At 43.4% G+C, this 21,664-nt stretch overlaps 1 protein-coding gene across 1 annotated transcript in view; it reads right to left on the bottom strand.

Moving 5' to 3' along the window:
- Nucleotides 1-3,668, bottom strand: part of PIEZO2 (piezo type mechanosensitive ion channel component 2) — a gene marked incomplete at both ends in the record, with an annotated part of 307,245 nt that extends 303,577 nt beyond the window's left edge. Inside the window, one exon of the mRNA XM_084281658.1 lies at nucleotides 3,605-3,668. Coding sequence (XP_084137784.1) covers nucleotides 3,605-3,668 — 64 coding nt within the window. The remainder of the gene's footprint in view (nucleotides 1-3,604) is intronic.
- Nucleotides 3,669-21,664: the final 17,996 nt, after the last annotated feature.

Below are 21,664 nucleotides of genomic sequence, written 5' to 3'. Positions count from 1 at the left end.
TAGATGATCATTCTGATTCATTCAATATCTCTGATGAATCACACACACTGAAAGGAGAAATAAAAGCAATTCCCACTATCTACCAGGAGTTCAAGATTTGGCTTGAAGACAAGTGAAAACTTCCAATTAATAGCTGAACTCTGTCTCCTACAAGAAGTCTTTGAACTAGTTTCTTCTTACCTGCTGTCACTTACCAAACACTAATGCCTGTACTCATCCCCTAAAACAAACAAACAAAAGCACCACACAAAGAAAAAAAAAAAAAAAAAAAAAAAAGCATCCTACAGTTCTTGCCTCATCTTGGTCAAAATTCCAAAGTTCAGAAAAATAGTGCAACTTCTGGGAAGTGCTTGGGCCAGGCAGCTAACTTACCAAAGCTGATTTGCTGGTAACGTGCAATCCTGCAGCATCAGTCAAAACCTAGAGAAAGCTGTTCTCTCTAAGTGTTCTTTATTTCAGGCATCCCATTTGAAAATAATATTTTCCTTAAAACAAAACTAATGAATTGTGTGCAAAGTAAAACAATTGGAAGCAGAATAATCAAAAATTGTTTTCAAGTGATGTAAACCACAACTTTGTGGTTCAAGTCTTTATAAACCAAGGAAAGCAATTAGCAAAAGATTGTTCTGATGTTTTACTTCAGAGACAGACAAATCACGTTTTGCACATTTGAAGTTTATATAAGTAACAAAAGAGAACAAGTTTATGCTAACTTCTAAGGTTTAAAAAAAAAAAAAAAAAAAAAAAAAGAAAGAAAGAAAGAAAGAAAGCCCACCAATTGCACCAAAAGCTCTTCTTCCCCCCTTTTCTCACAGGTTATTATTTGTTTTTCCAACATTGTACTACCAAGACACAGGAAAATATCATATCACACTAATCTTACTGAAAAAACAACAACAGATCCAAATCCCTGTCTTATTGCAGAGCACAGTACTTCGTTTGCAAAGAGGTTTCACGATCCTGTGAGTTGTCCTCTAAGCTCTAGGTTCACATCAGACTGAACGTAAGATTTTGTCATGAAAATTACATGATGGTGGATCAATTTTGAGGTCATACAGCTACAGGCAACTTTTCAATCTCCAAAGTCATTCATTTTGCACATTTTAAATTTCCTGTTTTCACTAGCCGCTCAACACACATCATTCTTGTGCTTTAAATGAAGTCATCTAGGCTACCCTGCACAAGATGACACTTCAGCACTACAGATCTGATCTTAAAATATTCTGACAATGAATTGTGTTTTCTCAATTACGTGACATTAATCCATGCTTGGAAAGTATTTAATACCAGCAAATATTAAATACTTTATTTGAAAAGTAAATAAAATTAAATACTAAAATATCAAGGAATTAAAGTCTTAAACATTTTTAAAGACTCGTATTTCAACTTTGCAGATGTGTTATTTTTAATGAGTTTGCCCCAGCTGCTATTCCCTTCCACACACTTCGTCAGGGCTCTCCAAGCTAGTTAGAAACCCAAAAGCAAATTCTACCATGATAAGAAACTACAGCAATCCATCATTTTAAATCACACACACAGATCCTGAACAAAATGCAAAGCTCCACTTTTTGGCACAGCTGCACACATCTACTGCCCAGACAGGAGCAGGAGACACAAGGCATCACTCTTTGCAGTGAGTCCTTGTGGCAGCTTTTCAGCTCCGGATGTAACCTCACCTTAAGTCATACAAATAACCATCATTCTGATATATGAACTCTAAAGAGCCTTTTTCCAGAAGCCCACGAAGCACTTCCTTGAAGCTTTGGAAAGGAGGAGAGCATTGGCTCAGGAATCGCTCAGGTGCAGACACAGAAGTGGAGCAGTGAACTAGCTGAACTAGGCTTCACCTCAGAGAACACTCTGCTAAGGGTTTGCAACAGGAAAAGGAGCAGCACCTATTGACATAGCACATTAAGGCACAAAAAACTGAACGAGATCACTAGGTCCAAAACCTCTACAGAAGGGTTTCTGTTCATATGCAAGCCAGGAAGTCCCTCCTTCAGGGTTTACATTTCGATTAATCTTCACATGAAGGTGACTTAAGACCATAAGCAATTTTTGACATCAGCTCTCATCCATGGAGGTCTTACTGCAATGCGAAAGTACCTCTGCATTACCGGGTACCAGGAATCAGGATGGCAAAACAATTTTATCTGAACTTCTTGTGATATAGAAAGAGATTGGCAAGAACCACAACATAAGCAAGCACCTGACAGGAAAACCCCTCTACTACTGTAATACCTCAGCTAGCTATTATGGTATAAGAGACATCAACAAAACTCCCCTCGACACAATTTAACTTCTAGAATCTTTCCTTCTCCCCACATGCCTTTCCAGCCAATTCATCCTCATCCACAAACCACTCATCTTTAATGAGATTAAGGAAAGCACGGACAGGGCCTGACAGGTTTCAAACACAGGGGTGCCCTTTGCCTTGCCCTGGCATGGGGGGAATGCCTGGTGACACCACCCTTGGCATTCAGCGCAGCCTGCCTCCTGCCCCATCCACCACCCAGCTCCAACCACACGCCGGCCGTGTTGATGCCCACTCATACCACACCGATGCAGGGATGGATGGCCACGAAGCTGGTGGGATCCCACTCAAAGGGGCCTGGGGAACCACAACCCAGCCAAGAGCTGGGCCAGCCACCTGCACAGGGGCCTGGGGCTTCAGAAATGGGGTGTAGGCACTGGTCATGGGCTGCAAAGCTGCCTCCGTCACCCCCTCCGTCCCACCCTACCTACAGCCTGCCCTCGTAGGGCAGCAGCCAGTGGCCTTCTTCAGGGAGGATGCTGAGGACACCCTGGGGAGGGGCAGCAGGGGGCATCCCTCAGGGAAGGAGATGCTGGGATGGCGAGGCCACAGTCAGGCCACCACAGGGCTTCTCCAGGGCCAAGTGTGGGGCCCGGGGTGGGGGTCTTCCCAGCCCCTGCTTGCCCCCTCCTGCCCTGTGTCCACCCCAGCCAGCAGCAGCCTGAGCAGCAAGCGCAGCACTGGAGGCAAAGCTCATCGTCCTGCTGACCGAGCAAGCAAGCGGTGCTTTATTTGAAGTTGTATTTTCGAATTACGCGGAGAGCACGGATTAATAATATTAGCATATCCACCCACGGCTGGGCACCGCGGCTCTACGTCCAAAAATAATCCCTGCTTTGGCCAGCTGCCTGCTAAGCAAGGCGCTTTAACAAACTGAAATATCAATCTATAAACAAAATAATAATAATAATAATAATAATAATAATAATAATAATAATAATAATAATAATAATAATAAATAAAAAGAGCAACCAACTCCCCCCCGCAAAGCTCCGCGAATTTGGGAATTTGGGAATTTCCCAAAACGGCCGCGAACGGGAGCGGGGCGGCCGCCGGGAGCCCCCCGGCCCCGGCTCTCCTGTCCCGGCAGCAAAATCCACGGCCACCGGCGCAGGGAACAGCAACGGCGGTGTAAGGGATAAGGAGAGGGTTGGGGAAGGGGGAAGGAAAGTTTGTTGCGAATATAAAGCAATTCGGCAGCAGCCGCCGGGGAGGAAAGCGGAGCATCCCCAGAGCAGCCGATCCGCGTCCCGGGGCCGGAGGGACAGACAGACGGACGGAGGGACGTACCGGCAGCCAGGCACACGGGCAGGAGCAGCCTGAAGGTGAGCCCGCACAGCACCTCGGTGGCCATCGCGCCGGGGCGGGTGTGTTTGGAGGGGTCTCGGCCGGCCGTCGAGCCGTCCCTCGCTGCGCGCCACCGCCGCTCCTAGGTCCCCCCGTGCGCGGAGCCGCCGCGGCGGCGGAGCATCGCCCGTCCCCTCCTCGCCTCCGTCTCACGCCGCCCGCCGCATCCCCGTGCGGGCACACACACACACGCACACACGCCCGCCCCCTCGGGGCTCCGCGGCGGCGGCGGCGGCAGCAGCAGCGCGGCCCCCTCCTCGCCCGCCGCCCCGACGGCGCGCCCCGAGCCGCTCAATGAAACGGCCCCGAGCTCCGCCCCGACGGGGCCGGGCCGGGCCGGGCCGGGCCGAGCCGAGCCGGGCCGCCAGGGGGGCGGGCAAGGCGCTGCTGCCCCCCGCCCCCGCCCAGGTGGCCGCGTTGCCCGCACCCGGCGCTTGGCTTTTCCTCCTCCTCTGTGTCTGTCCTTGCTTGAAATTTCTTCTGGTTTTCCACCTTTTTCTTTTTTTTTTTAATTATTATTCCTTTTTTTTTTTTTTTTTTTTTTCTGGAGTGGTTTTCTGTAAATCGCCCGCTTCCCGCCCCAGGTTGCGGCAGCGCGTTTGGGTGCGCAAAGCAAATTGTCGCCTGGAAGGTAAAAAAAAAAAAAAAAAGAGAGAGAAAGAAAGGAAAAAAAAAGAAAAAGAAATAGGTCTGGAATGCATCTGACTTTTCTGGAAAGCTTCTTCCCCCGCGATGGTGTGAGAGCTCTGTGGGTTTAAAGGGGCAGTTGGCGGCTCAGCCGGCGTGTCCCCGGGTGCGTGCCGAATAACCCTAACAGTTTGGGTTGTACAACGATGCTACAAAGGAGAGAGTTGTTAATGGTATTATTAATGCAGATGAAAAGGCCACTTAGTCTTGGGCAGTATCTCGCAATTCCTCCCACTTAGACGAGTCAAGTGCAGACAGAAGCCCCTTGTTGCGGGAGCACCCTCACACAAGATCTGGAGCAAGAGAAAGCGGGTGCCGTGCCCCTGTGGTGCTGAAATCCCAGGGCTCATCCTTGGTGAAGGACCTCAGCCAGGCTTGCTTCAAGCCTTAAATATGCTCTCGGAGTCCTGGCTTATTGACTTTATTACTTAAGAATCTTTTCATGTCCTTTTTGTTTATTTTTATTTATACGCTGTTTGTTTTTTTTTTTCTAAGAGTCATACAGACACTGCCCTCTCCACCTTCAGCAGAGATCCTGCTGAAGCCCCCAACAGCAGGACACCCGTGAAAGGATGCAGCCCGAGGCCATGGCTCTCTCCCTTTCCACATCTCATCCCTCTGTGGCTCACCCCTGCATCTTCACCGCAAACTAAGCCTGGGCACTGGGTTCCCAAACAGCTGGCATGTGTTTCAGCACGCAGTGGCCTTTGTGAGCTTGCTGAGTGGCCCAGTCTGTAGGTGGCAGAATATGAGGCTTGCGTAGTGCTCAGCCTGCTAATGAACCATCTCACCAGCCCCTGGTACAGCCAGCCCCAGAAGTGCTTTTAAGAGCATGGGATCTGTCCCGAGAACAAGCTGCTGAGGAACATCTCTCTCCTTGCCCTAGAGGCCACAAAGCAAGCAGTCAGGACAAACAGTCTGTGTGTAGGACACATGCAGAGCTGAAATATTCTGTCCACTTTGGCAGCACATTTTCAGGTATCGATTGGCTTTTTGTTTGTTTGTTTTTATTCGGTTGTCCAGATTCCCTGAAGCAAGGATAAAGTATTCATTACTTTTACAGTATGGTTACCAAATTGGTTGCTCCTGAAACACGGCTATTATTCTAATGTTTGGGAAATAATTAGCCAGTTTTCGATACTTACCGTTGACAAGGTATGAAAAGTGGAGTTACAATGCATGTATTGAATGGCTCATTAACTTCTGCGAGACTGCTGATCTGCTGCAAAATCTGTGCAGCCGCAGTGCCACCTTTTGGCTAAATCGCCTTTTGTGTAAATTACAACATTTCTTCCCAACAGCTGCCGGGAGTTAACTGTTTGCACACACATCGTTCTGGTAGGACGACAAGACATCCATCCTCCAACCATACCTCTGTGGTAGAAAGAAGTACAAAAAATACATCACGGCTTTACTGATGAGTGCGTACACGTTCAGTCGTCCAGCTGTGGGCAGGACCAGAAAATGTGTTATCCTGAGAATTGGAGGAGCACTATTCACCAGCATGGAAACAATAAAGTATAGGATTCTGACTAAAATACACAAAACAGAATGTGAAATTGAAGTAAGGGAAAAAGTATCTGTTGAATGAAATGTATATAAAGCAACTCCCAGTAGAGAACCATGTCTAGAGGATAGCCAGGAGTTTATTTAACTGATAACTGTTTAGCAAGTGACGTGGAAAGCAATTTCAAGGCAAAGCAGAAGAGCTTCTTCTCCTTCCCTGAGGACACACCACTTAGTGAAAGCACATTGTGGGCCACACAGGGTTTTTTTGCCCTCTGCGAAGCAGAGGAAATTGCCAGGCTCCGAGAACCGTCCTGCGCACAGCACACGTGTTAGCAGTGATCTCACCACTGAGCAGCACTTTTTTCCCTTCCTTTCAGCTCCCAGGACCTAAGACCCTCACCACTAGGTGTGTGACACCCACCTCAGGTGAAAACATTTCAGCACAGAGGAGGATGAGGAGGCCTTGCTGATGACAGGGGAGAAAACAAAACAAAACAAAACAAAACAAAAACAAACAAACAAACAAAAACAAAAACAAAACAAAACAAAAAAAAACAACAAAACAAAACAAAACAAAACAAAAAACAAAAAAAACACCTTACATTTATAAAAGAACAAACTCCAGCCACAAAAAGCTTTGTTCCACCTTACCTCATCACTTTTCTTGTAGCAATAACTCGGGGGAATTTGGGGAAAACATTGTCTCTGCTTCATCCAATATGCAAAATGAGTTGCAGTTATCAGAGTTCAGTGGCCAAGAAGAATGTTGGGGAAAAAAGTCCAGTATATATTGTGTCCACTGATCCTATTAGGTAGAACGTAATCAATCACTATTGCTGATTTAAATTCACTGCATTGACTGGCTGTCTTAAACAGCCCTGCCCAGAAACATCCTTTTATCACTTCAACTATCTTATTTCTTTGACTCACCTATAGAAAGAAGAGGTAAGGCATTAAGTCCCATCAAAGCAGGAAAAATTCCTGAAGCCTTTTCAGGACAACCATGGCAGTACAAGCTGTTTTGTATTTGTTATTTTTGTTATTCTCATGATATGAGAGTCCTGCTTTGGGGACCTGAGGGGAAGAAAATGACTTTAACATTTACAGACATGATCAACTGGAGTGTTTTGCCTCTTGATCCTTGCTGTCTGAGACTACAGCGAAACATGGTACTCCTCCTACCTGCTCTGGAAGCCCTTCTCATGCTCAGTCCTGGGAGCAGCCAGAGCAGCAGCCTGCACACCAGGAGCCATGCCAGTTGGTTTTTCAGCTTGGTTCGCAGTCAGCTCTGACTTAAGCTGTTATTTGTTCACTTCCAGCATGCAGTCAGCTAAACTTCAAGATAACATGCAAGTTCAGTTCTGGTTCAAGAAAAGTTAAAAAGAAAAACAATCAAACAAACCACAGTTCAAACCTCTTTTGTGTTCAGAGTCAGTTTAACTTCCCTGCACCAGCCCTAGGTCACACTTATTTTATCTTCTTAAATGATGAGCTTATCTTGCCTCACAATAAGGAAATTCATTCCACTCCAACATATGCTGAGTAAGCACCCTCAGAAATATTCACCTGCCCCAGCAGAACAGGCAGTTAGTTCCCTATGAGCCCCAAATTTCTCCTCTGTTTGATTTATCTTCCATTCATTATCCCACAATTTCACCACTCACTTCAGTTGACTGGCCACAGGGTCTGCAGAAAGCTCTCTACAATCAGATGCATTGCTAAAGGTCTGACGTTTTTTTCCCTGCTGTCCTTTGTTAAGCTTCCCTCTTCGTGGCACAGCGTCTGTCTAGAAATTTTGTCTCGTGCAGTAAAAATCTGCTGATAGAAACCTTTGTAATTAAAATGCTAATGTTGACTGCTGGCCTTGTTCTGCATGGTTATACAACCTGACCGGTTAGAAAGCAGACAAACATTATTAGCATTACCTCAGAGTAACGTAAAACACAGTAGGAGAGATCTGTCACACAGAAGCAATCCTGGTTTAGTCACATTTTGTAGGACACCAAACCCAGCAAAATATATCCAAATGATACCTCGAGGTGCCATTAACTGTAGCTGCAGTAAGAATTTAAAGCTGTTCCTGATGACTGAACACTTCCACATGTATCAGAAATGAATCATTAGCATTCCTAATGAATAATTAGAAAAAATGGTGTTATCTTTTTTTATCTGGTGGTCGGTGCAGAGGACTAACAGGACAGGGCTGCTGGCTGAACCACTGGAAACACATCCTGGGGCTCCCCGCATGCATTGCGTGACTGGATCGATACCGCAGAGGGCTCTTGGAGATCCATTAATGAGGGAGGCTGAAGGAGGAGAAATGAGAGGATGACCTTCTTGGGCAATTGTGACATTTCATAGCTGTGAATCTACTCAGATCAGGAGGAATTATGTTTGCTCATTTCAAATCAAATAAGTTACAACAGTTGAGCCATGGTTGGGTCTGATTGCAAATTTCTTTATTTATTTTGTTTTGGTGGAATAACAAGTATAGAATAGTCCCTGCAATGGAGTATTATTAGCAGTGTTGATAATTTCTCACTAAATTACTAGTAATTTAAGTTTTCAGAGGCAGATGATGCCAAGGAATTTTAAGCACCATTCCTCGGCGGTGTAAAAAGAAAAGTAGAAAAAATAATTCTAATTCAATGTGCCTGGTTACCTGTCTGTGTGTAATTACATTTGAAATGGAAAGAATTTTGAAAAAGATTGTCCAAATTCTGAAAGAATCATTTAATAAACAACAAACTATGATTTTTTTCCCCTGCGTGTTAAGAATCCAAACACGAGCAGGACTCTCAAATAACAACCAGGCATGTCACATAATTAAAACTGTCTAGTATAAGATCATAACTTGTTGAAATTCATTTTCAATCTGAAGAAACCACAAGCAATAAACATCCTATTCGTCACTGAATAGGAGTTAACCATTTAGGATATTTGTTAAATACATTTTTATTTCAAGTGTAGTTTTAAGAAAATTTTAAAACAAGACTGGAACCATGACATGAAATACAATTACTCTTGGTTATATTCTGTGAGATTATTGGCTTGACTCTAGCTAATTGTAAAGTGATAACTGTGGGATGCAATGAAACAGTTCCAAGACAGTCCTACGCAGATTGCTGTAAACATGCAGCTATGCAGTAGATCTGAGCTAGCTGGAATAAAAACATAAAACATTTCTCTGGACTCCTTTGGTAATGGCTGTAAACTTGCTCTGCTGTTGTGGTGATGTAAATTACATTCGGTTTGGTAGCCAGGGAGAGCCGGCCCCTCACATCACAGGAGCACCATTGCAGTTTACACTTTTGCTGGCTGCATCAGCTCAGACCAACAAGAAATGAGGCTGAGCAGATCCCAGAGCACACTGAACCAAAACCAGAATTCTCTACGGGGCAGTATAACAGTAAAATAATAGATTTATGACCCAAGTGAAAGAGCAGACATTGCTACACACACCTGCGTTTCAGCCAGAACTCCTTCCTCCAGCTGAGCCTACGCAATCAAGGAAACCACCAACTCCTCCAGGTCCTTAGTTCAAGGCCAGTTTAGGCTGACTGTGATTGAAATGCATCATCCCTGACAGCCAGACAGTGGGCAGCCATGTCCCCCCAAATGCTATCCCTCACTCTCTTGGGGCTGACAGGCAAGGAGCACTCCCTTTCAAGGAGATGCTGAAATGCCTAAGGGTCTGTTTTTGGCATCCCTTCATCCCTTCCACCTTATGCCCCCCTGCCATTCTGCAGAACCTGCTACTGCAAACCACTCTCTCAGAAAGGACTGGAGAAGGACAGCCTCTCCTCTTTCTTCCCTTTAAACACACACTGAAAAAGTCCTTTTGAACGGGGCGGTATTCAGTCTCAGTCATTGCTGCTGCAGGCACTTTACAGGGAAACAAAAGCATTAGAGACAATTCTGGTAATGGAGAAAGTGACTCAAAGATTGCAACATCCAGCATGGAAGTATATGCTTTGATGCCCTACAACTGCAAGGCCTAGAAGAGACCATTCAACTACTGGTTTTATTTGCAATATTTCCTATTAACACAGAATTCCTTGCACACTGTGGACACAGTCCTTCCTCTCTCCCCCTTTCTCATTTTCCATCCTTGCAGAATGAGCCTTCATAGGAGCTGCCCTTAGAAACTACAGGAGAAATTGGGCTGGGACAAGAGGGGCAAAAGGAGGAGAAGAGAAGAGAATGGCTTTGTGTGCTTTATCCTTGTCTCTGGTAGGAAAGAGGGAGTCAAGAAATAGGAGAAGAAGCCAGCTGATGAATAGCTCCAGGCAAAAGAGAGAAGTACCTGGCAGGGTTGCTCTGTGAAGCAGCGTGCTTTTAAAAATAATTTTTTAAACTAACATATTTGGATAGGGGTATCTGTCCCCAGAGCAACCAACAACGGAAAAACAAGTAACAATAATTTTCCATTCCAATGACCAGTGCTATAATTAGATAATAACGTTAGAAATTTAGTCTACTTTGAGGTGAAAGGTGAAAGTCATGCACACTGCCTGACAGCCACAGAAAAAAAAAGTCACTCTGGTAATCGACTATTTCTGAGGTCAGATAGATATTGCTGTAGTGGTGAAAATTCAGCAACTCTGACGAGTTATCACTGAGTGAAGGAGATAGCTTCGAGCTGAGCTCTCAAAAACCCTGTCACACCACCAGCTGGACAGACAGCCACTGCTCCCAGCCTTGGCGGCCTGGATGATGGGCATGGACCACAAGTTCCCAGCCAAAGAGTCAAAGCTGGCAAAGGGCAAGCCCCTCAGCTAATGTGAGATAACCTGTAATGCCACAGCTTGTAATACATCTTTTTCATAGCGCAAGAGGGTAAGCATGTCTTAGAAAAACATTGCATTCATTCATAAGAGAAAGAATGCCACTGGAAAAGGAATATAAAACTTACGCAACACATGACTGGAGAGCAGAGGATGTTTTTTAGCTGATCTGATGGCAGAGGCACCATAAAAATAAATATATCTGCATCCAAATTGCAGGGCTCTGAGTTTGGATCTCCCTGGTCTGGCTCCAATACTCTAGCACCATCTCATCAATCCTCAGCCCTCCCTCTTCCTCAGCCTGTGTTATCGTCCAGGCAAAAAGAAATCCAGGTACATGGGCTGGAAAAGAACAGTGGTGTCTTCCAGTTACAAGTGGCCAGGGAAAAAGGGATGCACCAGCACCATAGCAAGACCTAGATCATGGGATCAAATTGTTTTCAAAGAATCCTAATTTATAGATTTTTTTTGCTTTAAAAAAAGCTCATTTCTAAGCCTTAATTCGGACACCAGTTTGATTCAGCATTGTGCTACAGACTGAACAATAAAAATGCAAAGAATCTAAAATATATGGTCTGAGGTTCGAACTGAGACTTAGATGCCCTGTTGATGCAGGCATGTAACCAGGGAAAATATTTTGTATCCCACACAGGCATCCCCAAACTGGTTTCATAAAAAAAAAAAAAAAAAAAAAAAAAAAAGGCGGAACTTCAGATGCAGCACTATTTTTACTGTTTCGTAGCTAGTGGAGGTTCCTTTCACTGCTTCTGAGACTTTTGGATCATTATCCAGAGAAGTCAAACTTTCCATTTGCGTTATAGACAGAGCCTAAACAAAAAGTTTCAGATTCCATTCTGGGAATAGATACTTTACTCTAAGCATTAAGGATCTGTACCCACTCTGGTACCTTTTGTTATGCTAACCCATTAGCTCTGTATTTTTGTTTTCCAATTATATTTCTGCCCTCAAAATTACAAAAATCTTTCTGAAAATAAAATAATAGTAACTGAGCACACTGCTGGGCCCACCCAGTAAAAATAGAAATGCATGTTTTGATATATCAAGTGGATTCAATTTGTGAGTACTGTTCATTATCACTCACTCTGGGGTCAAGTCAGGGGAGCACAAGGGGCTCTGCAGTATCAGACACTAATATTGTTGTGCAGTGCTCTGCTTGCATGGGGTTTATAAAACAGATGCTCAGGTTTGTTTTTTGTTTGTTTTTCCCTCTGCAGAGGTGGGTGCTGGCATCGAGGCTTGGCACATGTGGCAGATCCATGGAGCACCTGACTGCAAGTGTCACGAACTGCAGCAACACAGGCATAAGCTGCTGCATCCATCCCGCTCCTGCAGGGCTTGTATGGGTGGTTGCCAGCCCACACAAAAACAGGCACACAGCATCAACAGTGAGGCCAGAGCATCTGCTCCACCACACCTTCTGAGGCGCTTGTGCTGCTGCACAAACATCTGCCCAGATGTTGACTTCTTTGATTATTGAAGGGGACACCCATACAGACTAGATCTGCAATCAATCTGAAGTAGGAATGCCCTACAGATATTTTCACCACTCATCTTGGGAGCCCAATCTATAAAGTTTACAGAGAGCAGCTGGCACCTCCAGAGGGCAATCCAGAGCATATAACTATGTGGCAGCTGGGCTCTTATTTGGGGAGTGCGGGATTTTTCTCTGAAGGTGCTCATCTCTCCCTCCACTAACTCCTTAGCAAGACTAGGGAGGTGACAGTGAGCCTATCACAGGCCCCTATAGGCAGAAGGGGTGGTAATTACAGCAGACTGCCAGGAACCCCAGCTGATTCACAGTAGCATCTATTGCCATAATGTTTTCCATCATTATAGAGCCCAAATACCTGACATTGAGCTGTGCAAATACCTCATTTTCATCCTTGTCTTTCTTTGATCAACTCAGCTCAGACGGAAAATCAGCACATCTGCCACAAAAAACTTCAACAGTGGAGGACAACGGGTTTTGATCAGCCCACAGCAAAATACACAATTAGTTTTGACGTTAAGGGAATTACTGAATTTAGAGCCAACTTTCCTATTATGGAAACCTCAACTCTGTGGTATAGCATTATCTAAGTGTGTATTTTGTCTGGATAAACAGGGTGATTATTGTAATTTTTGAAAAACTATGCACGGACATTCGGAAGACTGCAAATGGTCAACATCCCACTGATGAATCTCATCATGTAATTCACATTCAATTCCTCTTCATATTCAGAAAAATCCCAAGTGATTATGAAGATCACAGTCACATTTTAACTAAATATCATTTATAATATTCTGTAATCAAGACAAACAGGTTGTTTGTACCTTTTGGCCTTGACCCCCTCATGCCTCTAGCACTACGGTGAGATATCTGACTGATGTATTTAATCTGAAGTGAATGAGTCCATTCAAATCTCACACAGATTGGAGGCAGAACTGAGTTTTATTGTTCTTGGGACAAGGAAGAAAGATTTGCTCCTTTCCTTACGATGAAGGTGCCCTTAACTCCTCACGTCCCTTACACATGCAAGCATACCTGAGAAGGAAGTCTTTCCTCTTTTTCCAATCCCTTCTACATATCTGCAAAATACTCACAAGTTGCTCTGCAGTGGTTACATTTCAGGCTGTTCTCCTCTCCCTATTTTTCATACCCTTATCAAAGTGGCTTCTGTTCATTTGCAGAGTATGGAACTGAAACCTATGGGGGAGGATAAGAACTCTGGCTGGGATTAAATTTTTTAACAAACATATGGTGCATGTCTTTTTGCAGATGAAAACATGCTAGATAAGAAGAATGGTCATCAGTTTCTATTTCAAGAAATGTTTTCCCTTATTTTTTTCCTGTCTGCTTTGTTTTTAAGTTTCTCCTTTACAAAGAGAAGCTTTTACAAAAACATTAATCAAGCAGCGCATTGTAGAACTTAAAACAGCACAAAAAGCTGTGAAATGACTCTAAAGCATCTTTCAATAATAAAGCAGCTATTACCAGTATAAAAATCATGGCTGGTATAGTTATTAAACCACAGTTGTGGGGAAAATGCCTTGGGCTTAATTCAGGTCTCCCATTTAAGCACACACTTTCAAAGCACTCTAAAAATAGGAGGCGAATTCCCTATGTCCCATGTTTGGTTTGTACTTTCCCTGCACACAGGCTTGGAGTATTTAGTGAAATGCATGTTTCTAAATTAGTGCAGAGCTTGCAGATCCCAGGGTTTACTCTTACCTGAGAGTAAGAAAGTCAGGATCAGCATACTCAAGGCTGAAGACCAATTATTACAAGCCAATTCTTCCCTCATGGACAAACTGATCAAGCACTTGCAGTCCTTTTGCATGTCAGTATGAAATAAATACCACCTGAGTGCTATTGCATATCTAGGAAGGGAACACACCATTCCTCACCTCTGCTATGATCTGGCTCGTTTGCATTGGACAGGATAGGATTTGCTTCAGGTCTCTGAGTGTCCCCTCTTCTGTACTCAAATGCAGATTTGCAGCTAACGCCCACCTAAGTGCAGGTGCCAACCATTAAGGCACATGAGTAGCACATGGGAAGGAGGAGTGTCTTCAAGCCAGAGTTCAATCTCCAAGCGAACAGCTCTGGGCAATTGCGCCTATCCACAGTAAGCTGCTGTGACAAGGCACAAAAGATGCTGATGTGACCAGAAGTCATACTGTACCAGCCATATTTGTACCAGGGCTGCAAAATCCAGGGTTACAGTAAGGGCTACATTTATATTCCTGTAGAACTTTTACTCAGAGACCATCTAGTCAAGATCACAAGACAGGAATGGTTTAGCCTTGACATCACTGGGTAATTCTAAAATGGAAAAGGGTTTGTTGTTTTTCTCCTTCCCTCAGAGAATTATTCTCAATATTTTTAAGGAACCGTCATTTCCTGTAAAATAATGTTTATGGTGGCAGGCTCTCAGTCTTTCTGGTATTATTATTATATTTTTTTTCACAGGGTTATTATTTATTGTAGCTGTTCTTTGTTCTCTTTTCTGACTTGGGGACACAGGGCTGCCCCATGCTTTTTAATACTGCACAGATTTTACAGTAGAGTGGCTCTGAGTCACTTCAATCTATTTTAATAGATGCTGAAAATGCCATCAAACCCTGGTGTCCATTTAAAGAGATTGAAGTATGAACATCAAAGGAAAAGGACTTTGCCTCTTTCCATGCACTTATCCCCATCTCACCATTCCACCCCCCCCCCCCCCCCCAATAAAAAAAAAAATAGCATCAAGCATTCCAGCAGCCATGACACCAGAATACCCTCTGTGAAATGATGTTAGCTGCCTTTCAGGTGTGTTGTTTTTTTCTTAGACGTTCCCATAGTCACCCCACATCCTGATCACCATTAGGCCCATGCGGATGGGAAGTGTTCAAGTCACACACCATTCACAATTACAGTATATATACATAGTGATGCTGAGGATGCTGATATTACATCACAGATTCTTAGCATCACATGGCTTAGTTCCATCTCTGCCTCCTATCTTCTGGATGAAGCTGCTGCCTTGTTGTAAACATAAGGCAATAGCACAACATCAGAAGTTAGATCTAGATTTAAATTTGCTCGAAGGAAATTGAACCAGCATGCGGACTTAATTCTGACCAGAAACCAACAGAATACATGAGCATGTTTCTGAGAATAAGGAAACTGTCTTGGCATTTGGGAATCTTCTGGGCTGCAAAAGGAGCAAAAGGAAATCATTTGACCTGTTCACCCTCCTCATTGGAAAGCACTTTCCAATGGCTGAAGAAAATTGTCAGAATCACTTGTGGTGGCAAAACGTGTACAATTTGGTAATGTAGTTCTGCGGTCACCACAAGGAAATCCCATGTCAACAATGACTTCAGGGAACGGGTTATGCCTCAAAGAGATGAAAGAAAGGAATGAAAGCCTCAGGTTCTGCCCATGCCCCAGGAGATAAAAAAAATCACCAAAAGCATATTGTGACCAGCGACATACTGGGGCCAAGACACCGAGTGCATTGGGTTGCAAAAGGTGCTGACAACATCTCTCCAGAAAGCGGAGTCAGGGAGAACACAGGCATAATATTCAGCTAAGTTTTCACTAGGAAACGCAGAGACAGCAGGCAGCATTCTCCCACATTCCCTCTGCTCTCTCTCACAGACACTTCCTTTGTCTGTACCAGCTGGGTTATTAACAGTATATTGTTTTTCATTCCACTTCTCCTCCCTTTGGGCTTCCTATACTTCTGGTCACAGAAAAGAAGGTAAATAAACCTTTTTAATTATATAGTCTGTCAGAATTTTTCCACGCTCACCCAATTTATTACATTTTTTGGTTCTTCAAATTTATTTTTAACCCCCCTTTCCCTTGCACTTAGCATTTTTCACTTCGTATCTGCAAGTACCAATAGAAAAGAACACAATCCATTCCCTGCAGAAACCCAGAAACAATTCTTTCAAGACACATTTTACGAGAATGTCTATTTTTTCCTTTGTATAGAGGAACTAATATTTCTACAGACCTGAGAAGTGGTCCAGAAGAGGCAGATATTTAGCCTTACCTTCCAGCTGTGCAAAATATTGTAGTTTTCACATCAGAGAAACAAATGCTTGGGTTACTTGTCGGATGACTTTCACAGAAGTAGAAAAATCTATTTCTTACTTTCCAAGTGGACTTAAATGTCACTAAGTTTAAACAGTTGATACTTCACAGACCAAATTCTGAATACTGACTGAGGGAAAATATAATTTGGTGTATTAGCTTCCAGACTAGCATTACTTCAGCTCTTTGAGCTAAGTTGAATTGGTGCTGAAATGCGTATTGCTGTATGACTGGAGAAAAACAACAATCCTAGCCTTGGGGTATTTTAAACATAGGCTGTGGAGTCAACTAACATAATAAGCACAAAGACAGTTTCTGTGCTAAAAAAGAAGTGGATTCCTTATTTGTAAGAATAATAGCTCTGATTTAGGCAAGATCAAATAGTGGGTCCCTTCTAGATGTATGTGCATGCATATTTTCATTTGTTACATCCAGTTTTGGTTAACTCCTTCTGTGGTTACCCTTCCCTAAAACCACCTCTTCTTGTTTGACCTACTGTGCTGCCAGAGACTCATCCCTGTCTGTTTCACTCTCACCCTTGGGAACACAAAAAATCCTGGGCTACTGCTCTTGTTAATTCACTTTTCTGAGCCCTTTCAGGCTTTTTCACAAGGAAAAAAGCAAACAGTTGCATCGTTATCAAATGGAGATATCCAGTGGTTTATAGTTCAGTTCTCACAAACAACCTGGCCACTGAGAGAAGAATAATGTTTAGCGTGCAAGAAAATTCTTGGAGAATGAGAAATTTAACATATTTTCAAGCAGTGTGAAAGAGCAGCTTTTCTCCTTTGGGGAAGAATATATAATCTTTTTGTAAAATCCTGATTTCATTTATATATTGTACTGGGTCTGGCTGGAATGTTAACTTTCCCGGCAGCAGCCCATACAGTGCTGTACTCTGTACTTGTAGCTGGAACAGCAGTGTTATCACACCAGTGTTGTGTCTACTGCTGAGCAGCAGTGGCACAGCATTGGGCCTTTCTCTAACCCTCCTAGGGGGTGGGCAAAAAGTGAGGAGAGAAACATCACTAGGGCAGCTGACCTAAAGCAATCAAAGGGATATTCCATACCATGTGCTGTCACACTCAGCAATAAAAGGTGGAAACAGGAAGAAGAGGGGAGGGGTGGGCTCTCGTTGAGAAGACGTCGGTCCTCCTCTTGAACACCGGCTGCGTGCGTTGAGGCCTTGCTTCAAGGACGTGGTCAATCATCGCTCATTTGTGGGAAGTAGAGAGTAATTTCTTTCCTCTGCACTTCCATTTAGCTTTCATTTATTTTGTTTGTTTGTTTTCCTCCCTTTTTCCCCTTTCCCTTTTATTTCCCCTTAGTTAAATTGTTTAGTTCATGGTAGTCTTTATTTAATTATTATAATTATTTCCCTTTAATTAAATTATCCTTATCTCAACCCGTGAGTTGTTCTTTGCTTTACTTCTCCCCCTCCTCATCTAAAGGAGGGGGAGTGAGAGAGCGGTTGTGGGGTTTAGCTGCCCAGCACGGTAAAACCACCACATATATATATATAATATTACTGAAATTTATACTTCTGGTTGTACATGTATGCATATATATATTATTATAATAGTCTGAAAAAGTGATAACCTCCCCATATGCTTTAAAATTCACCTAATAAAACAAGAGCTTACTGCTGCAGTGATTAGGCCAACCATCTTATGACTGCATTAAGTATCAAAGATGATTTTGTGGTCCTCCTTCCTGCCTCTCTCCTCCTGGAGAGGCTGTTTGGCTACAGAGCCAAGGGCAATTCCCCCCCCTCTAGAAACACGCTTACAAAGCCCAGCTCTCAGACTGATCCCACTCCTACCTTACTGTCAGCACTCCTGCCTGTACCCAACAAAATATTGCTTTTGGCTAGAAGCAGGAGGCAATGGAGGCTGAAAGCACCAGCCTACTCCTCTCCCTAAGGCCTTGGCATGCCTTTTCCTGCACAGTGTTCCCTATAACCACAGAGGGCAGAAGGAGTGACAGGGGGCTGCAAGTGCTTTTTTTTTTTAAATTACTTGTGAGTCTGCTTTGGTCTCCCTGCCCAAAGCTGCCTGGGATAATTGCTCCAGCATGGCTCTGAGGCCCAGCTCTGCCTGTGGTCACAAACAAGTGGTCCCCACGTGCCCCGCTCCCTGCTCCCTGCCAGCCCGCAGTGGGCACTCCCCCTATTCTCAGTCTCAGCCTGCTGCACTTTTCAAGGCTTTTGCCAGAAGGGGCTAAGAGGCAGAAGATCACAGGCTGATTACTCTGGTGTTCATAAGCCTCCATTTGGATAAGAAAAAGGATCAGTAAGATCAGGAGCATCATGTTCAAGTGAAAATGAGCTCACTACATATATTGCCAGTCTTAACACATGCAAGAGATGTGCATGTGGCTTCACCCACCTATTTCAGAAGTGCTCATTGTGCTACTTCAGGTATTGCTGGCCTTAGCCATGATGTCTGTGATTGCACAAGGCAACTTCCTACCCACCACTGGCATGGAAAGAGATGCTCATTGTGGTGGCAGACCCCTTCATGGCCAGGCAGAAGTGGAGGGAGCCTGAGCACTTACAGCACCCTTTACCAGCAACTATGGACTCACCCCTGAGATGGCTTTCTGGAGCTGACAATAGCAGGAGGGAAGATACTAGCCTAGCCATGATAGCAAGGAGAAGGGCCTCAACTACTGATAAAACAGGAAAAAAAAAACCACAGGCATTGCCCCAAATGTCACATGGGTGACATCAGCAACCCTCATTCAGAGCCTGAATGTAGTCGCAGAGTTGCATAAAATAAATCTCTTCAAGGTGAAAAGTTGCCCTACTCTTTAGAGGAGACCTCCCCCTCCAAGGGCCCAGGTATCTGCTATAAGCATTATAGGCCGTCAGCACTGTGGCCACCAAACATATGATCAAATAGGTTATTGTTGTGCCCATTGGAGCAGACTATAGAGAATTCACTGAATTTTTGGCTTTAGCCCCAGTCTTTTGGTGGAGGAGGAGGAGGAGAATGGCGGTGAATAAAAAATGTCTTGGAAACCAACTGGCTCAATAAGAAGAGCCTTGTAGGAGGCAGAGAGTAGCTTATGCTCAGTGCTTGATTCTCCCCCTCTGCTGAATAATTTGACTGCAGAGCCCTTCCTGCGTGGTCAGGAATGAAATGCTGCTGCTGCCAGGCAGCCTGGGGGCCAGCCAGCTCCTACCCTGGCCTTCCCAGGTTAAGAAGGCTGCAGGAGGCCTTCTGCTGCTTGGGTCCATTTTTAGAACAGGGGCTCTGCTTGCTGTCAGCGTCGGTGGGACGTATCTGGATTGTCAACAGGCAAGAAGATAACGTGCACTAACACCTTGCTCTTGTGGCACACACATGAATTTCTGTGGTGAAGTTCCTAATTTGAGGAATATTGAGAATGAATATAACAATTCCCTTGTGCTGAATCCTCATGTGAAGACGGACTTTAAAAACAATCAGCCACACTGGGGATTCAACTGTCTTCATGTACTGTTATGTAAAAATACATGCACACAGTAACAATTTTGAGGTCTTTACTCTCCCTTTCACATTTTTGATTTCCTCAAGTAAGCAATAAAACCCAGAAAACAGGTAGTTTTTCAGAACAACAAAAACAACAGGGAAAAGAGAAGTCATATTGTACCTATAAACTTGACATGAGACTAAGAATAAGCATGCTATCAGTGCCACTGAAAACTGAGTCCTAAGGAGAAGAATGAGTTTATTACATACAGTGGTCAGTTCTCAGTAGTCCTTCGAGGCAAAGGTTTGGCAGGTGCTTACCTTGGGGAATTTGTCACCTTCACATGGGTGGAAACACCCAAGGTAAATTCAGGGCATCCATAGCAGTCCTACTAATATAGAACTGTGATTGTGCACAAAGAATACCTAGGTAGTGAAATCTAGTGAAAACCTAAAGCCTGCAGGTGAAATTATGCCATTGCTGTAAACAACTTCTGTTCATAGTTTGCTGTTCTGGTATCTAATTTTAACTATTAAAAACTTTCCTATGTCTGCTCTTAGGATACAGACAGAATCTGATGTCATTGCACCTAAGGAGCTGCACTAGGAAAACAAACACTCTTTCAACAAGTTGTAAGAGCCTCCAGCTGCCAATTATCAGGCTGAATCAATATAAATTAAGCACTGCCATTTCAGTCAATGCAGAAATGCACAATAATCCTGTCTCTGCAGGATAGCTTTGGTGCTAGGCTGTTGAAGCGTATGTCATACTTAGAGCACTCTACATCCTGAAATTCCCTAACTTCAGCGTCTCTTTTGAACTCACAAGTTGTAAGTGAAACCAACAAAAAGCTCTATTAAACATTATCCTTACCTAATTGAATATATTAGTTGTACACAGCAATTACGTTCTCCTTTTTACAGCACAGTAAAGCACTTATGGTACAATAAAATCTACCACACAGTGCTCAACAGCCCAGTGTGTTGAGCAATTCAGGTTTTAGTGCCTTGTGTAGGTTAGGAATTGATTTTAATTGCCTGGAATAAATCATACAGTCCTACTGTAGAGACCCTAGCTATTTCACAGACGGGGCTGGTTTTAAAACCCATATATTCATGAGGAATAAGAGGGAAGCAGGACAAAAAGAAAATCACATTCTGAAAATCTACTTTTGAGAAAGACAGATTTGAATGCTTTGCACTTTAGTCAGTACAATTACCACAAGCATACCAGTAAAGAAACCTTTCCACATCACCACTAAACCTGTTAGACACTGCAATTGTTTAATGAAGTGAACCTTGACAAACTATGAGATGTAAAGCAAATTTGTAGCAGAGATAGAAATTTCTTGTTTACACATCCATCCTGCACTCTCTGCCCATTACAGCCATAAATAATACCTGCAAGCATTTTGCACGTATGTTTGGATTTAGAAAGTGTGTAAGATAGAAGCATTCTCTCATGAAGCCTGGTTCTCATTTGTAGATTTTCAGTGCCAACATAGATTAATCATTTGTCTTAGTATTAACTTAAATAAAATAAAAACAGAACCTAAAATAAAAACCAAAATACCCTGCCATTTAAAAAAAAAAAAAAAAAAAAAAAAGTGTGCAAAGTTGAAAATGCACTTGGAGCTATTGCTCTAACTATTAAATTTCTTTATCAAATTTTTACCTCCAGAAAAAATATCACCATTTCAAAGGGGGCAATTGAAGAGGAAATGGCCTGTACATAATTGTGAGCCACCACCTTACTTGTGCATTAATGGTGATACCTTTCTTCCTCTACATGAACACAGCAGTTCCTGAGGAATGGGCAGACTAGGAGAAAGAGATTTGCACCTTGTGTCTTCAAACAACTACATCCCAAATCTAGATCCACTCAATATTGATTTGCCTTTTGTACAAATATTGGTCCTGACACTTAACATCTGCAGGAGTAAACTAGATGCCTTCAGCACGGCTACATTTTGAT

This window comes from Netta rufina (assembly GCF_964035555.1).
Source record: "Netta rufina genome assembly, chromosome: 2".
In the NCBI taxonomy this organism is placed as follows: domain Eukaryota; kingdom Metazoa; phylum Chordata; class Aves; order Anseriformes; family Anatidae; genus Netta; species Netta rufina.
The sequence above is the reverse complement of the archived record's forward strand: the minus strand, read 5'-3'. Positions and strand labels throughout refer to the sequence as shown.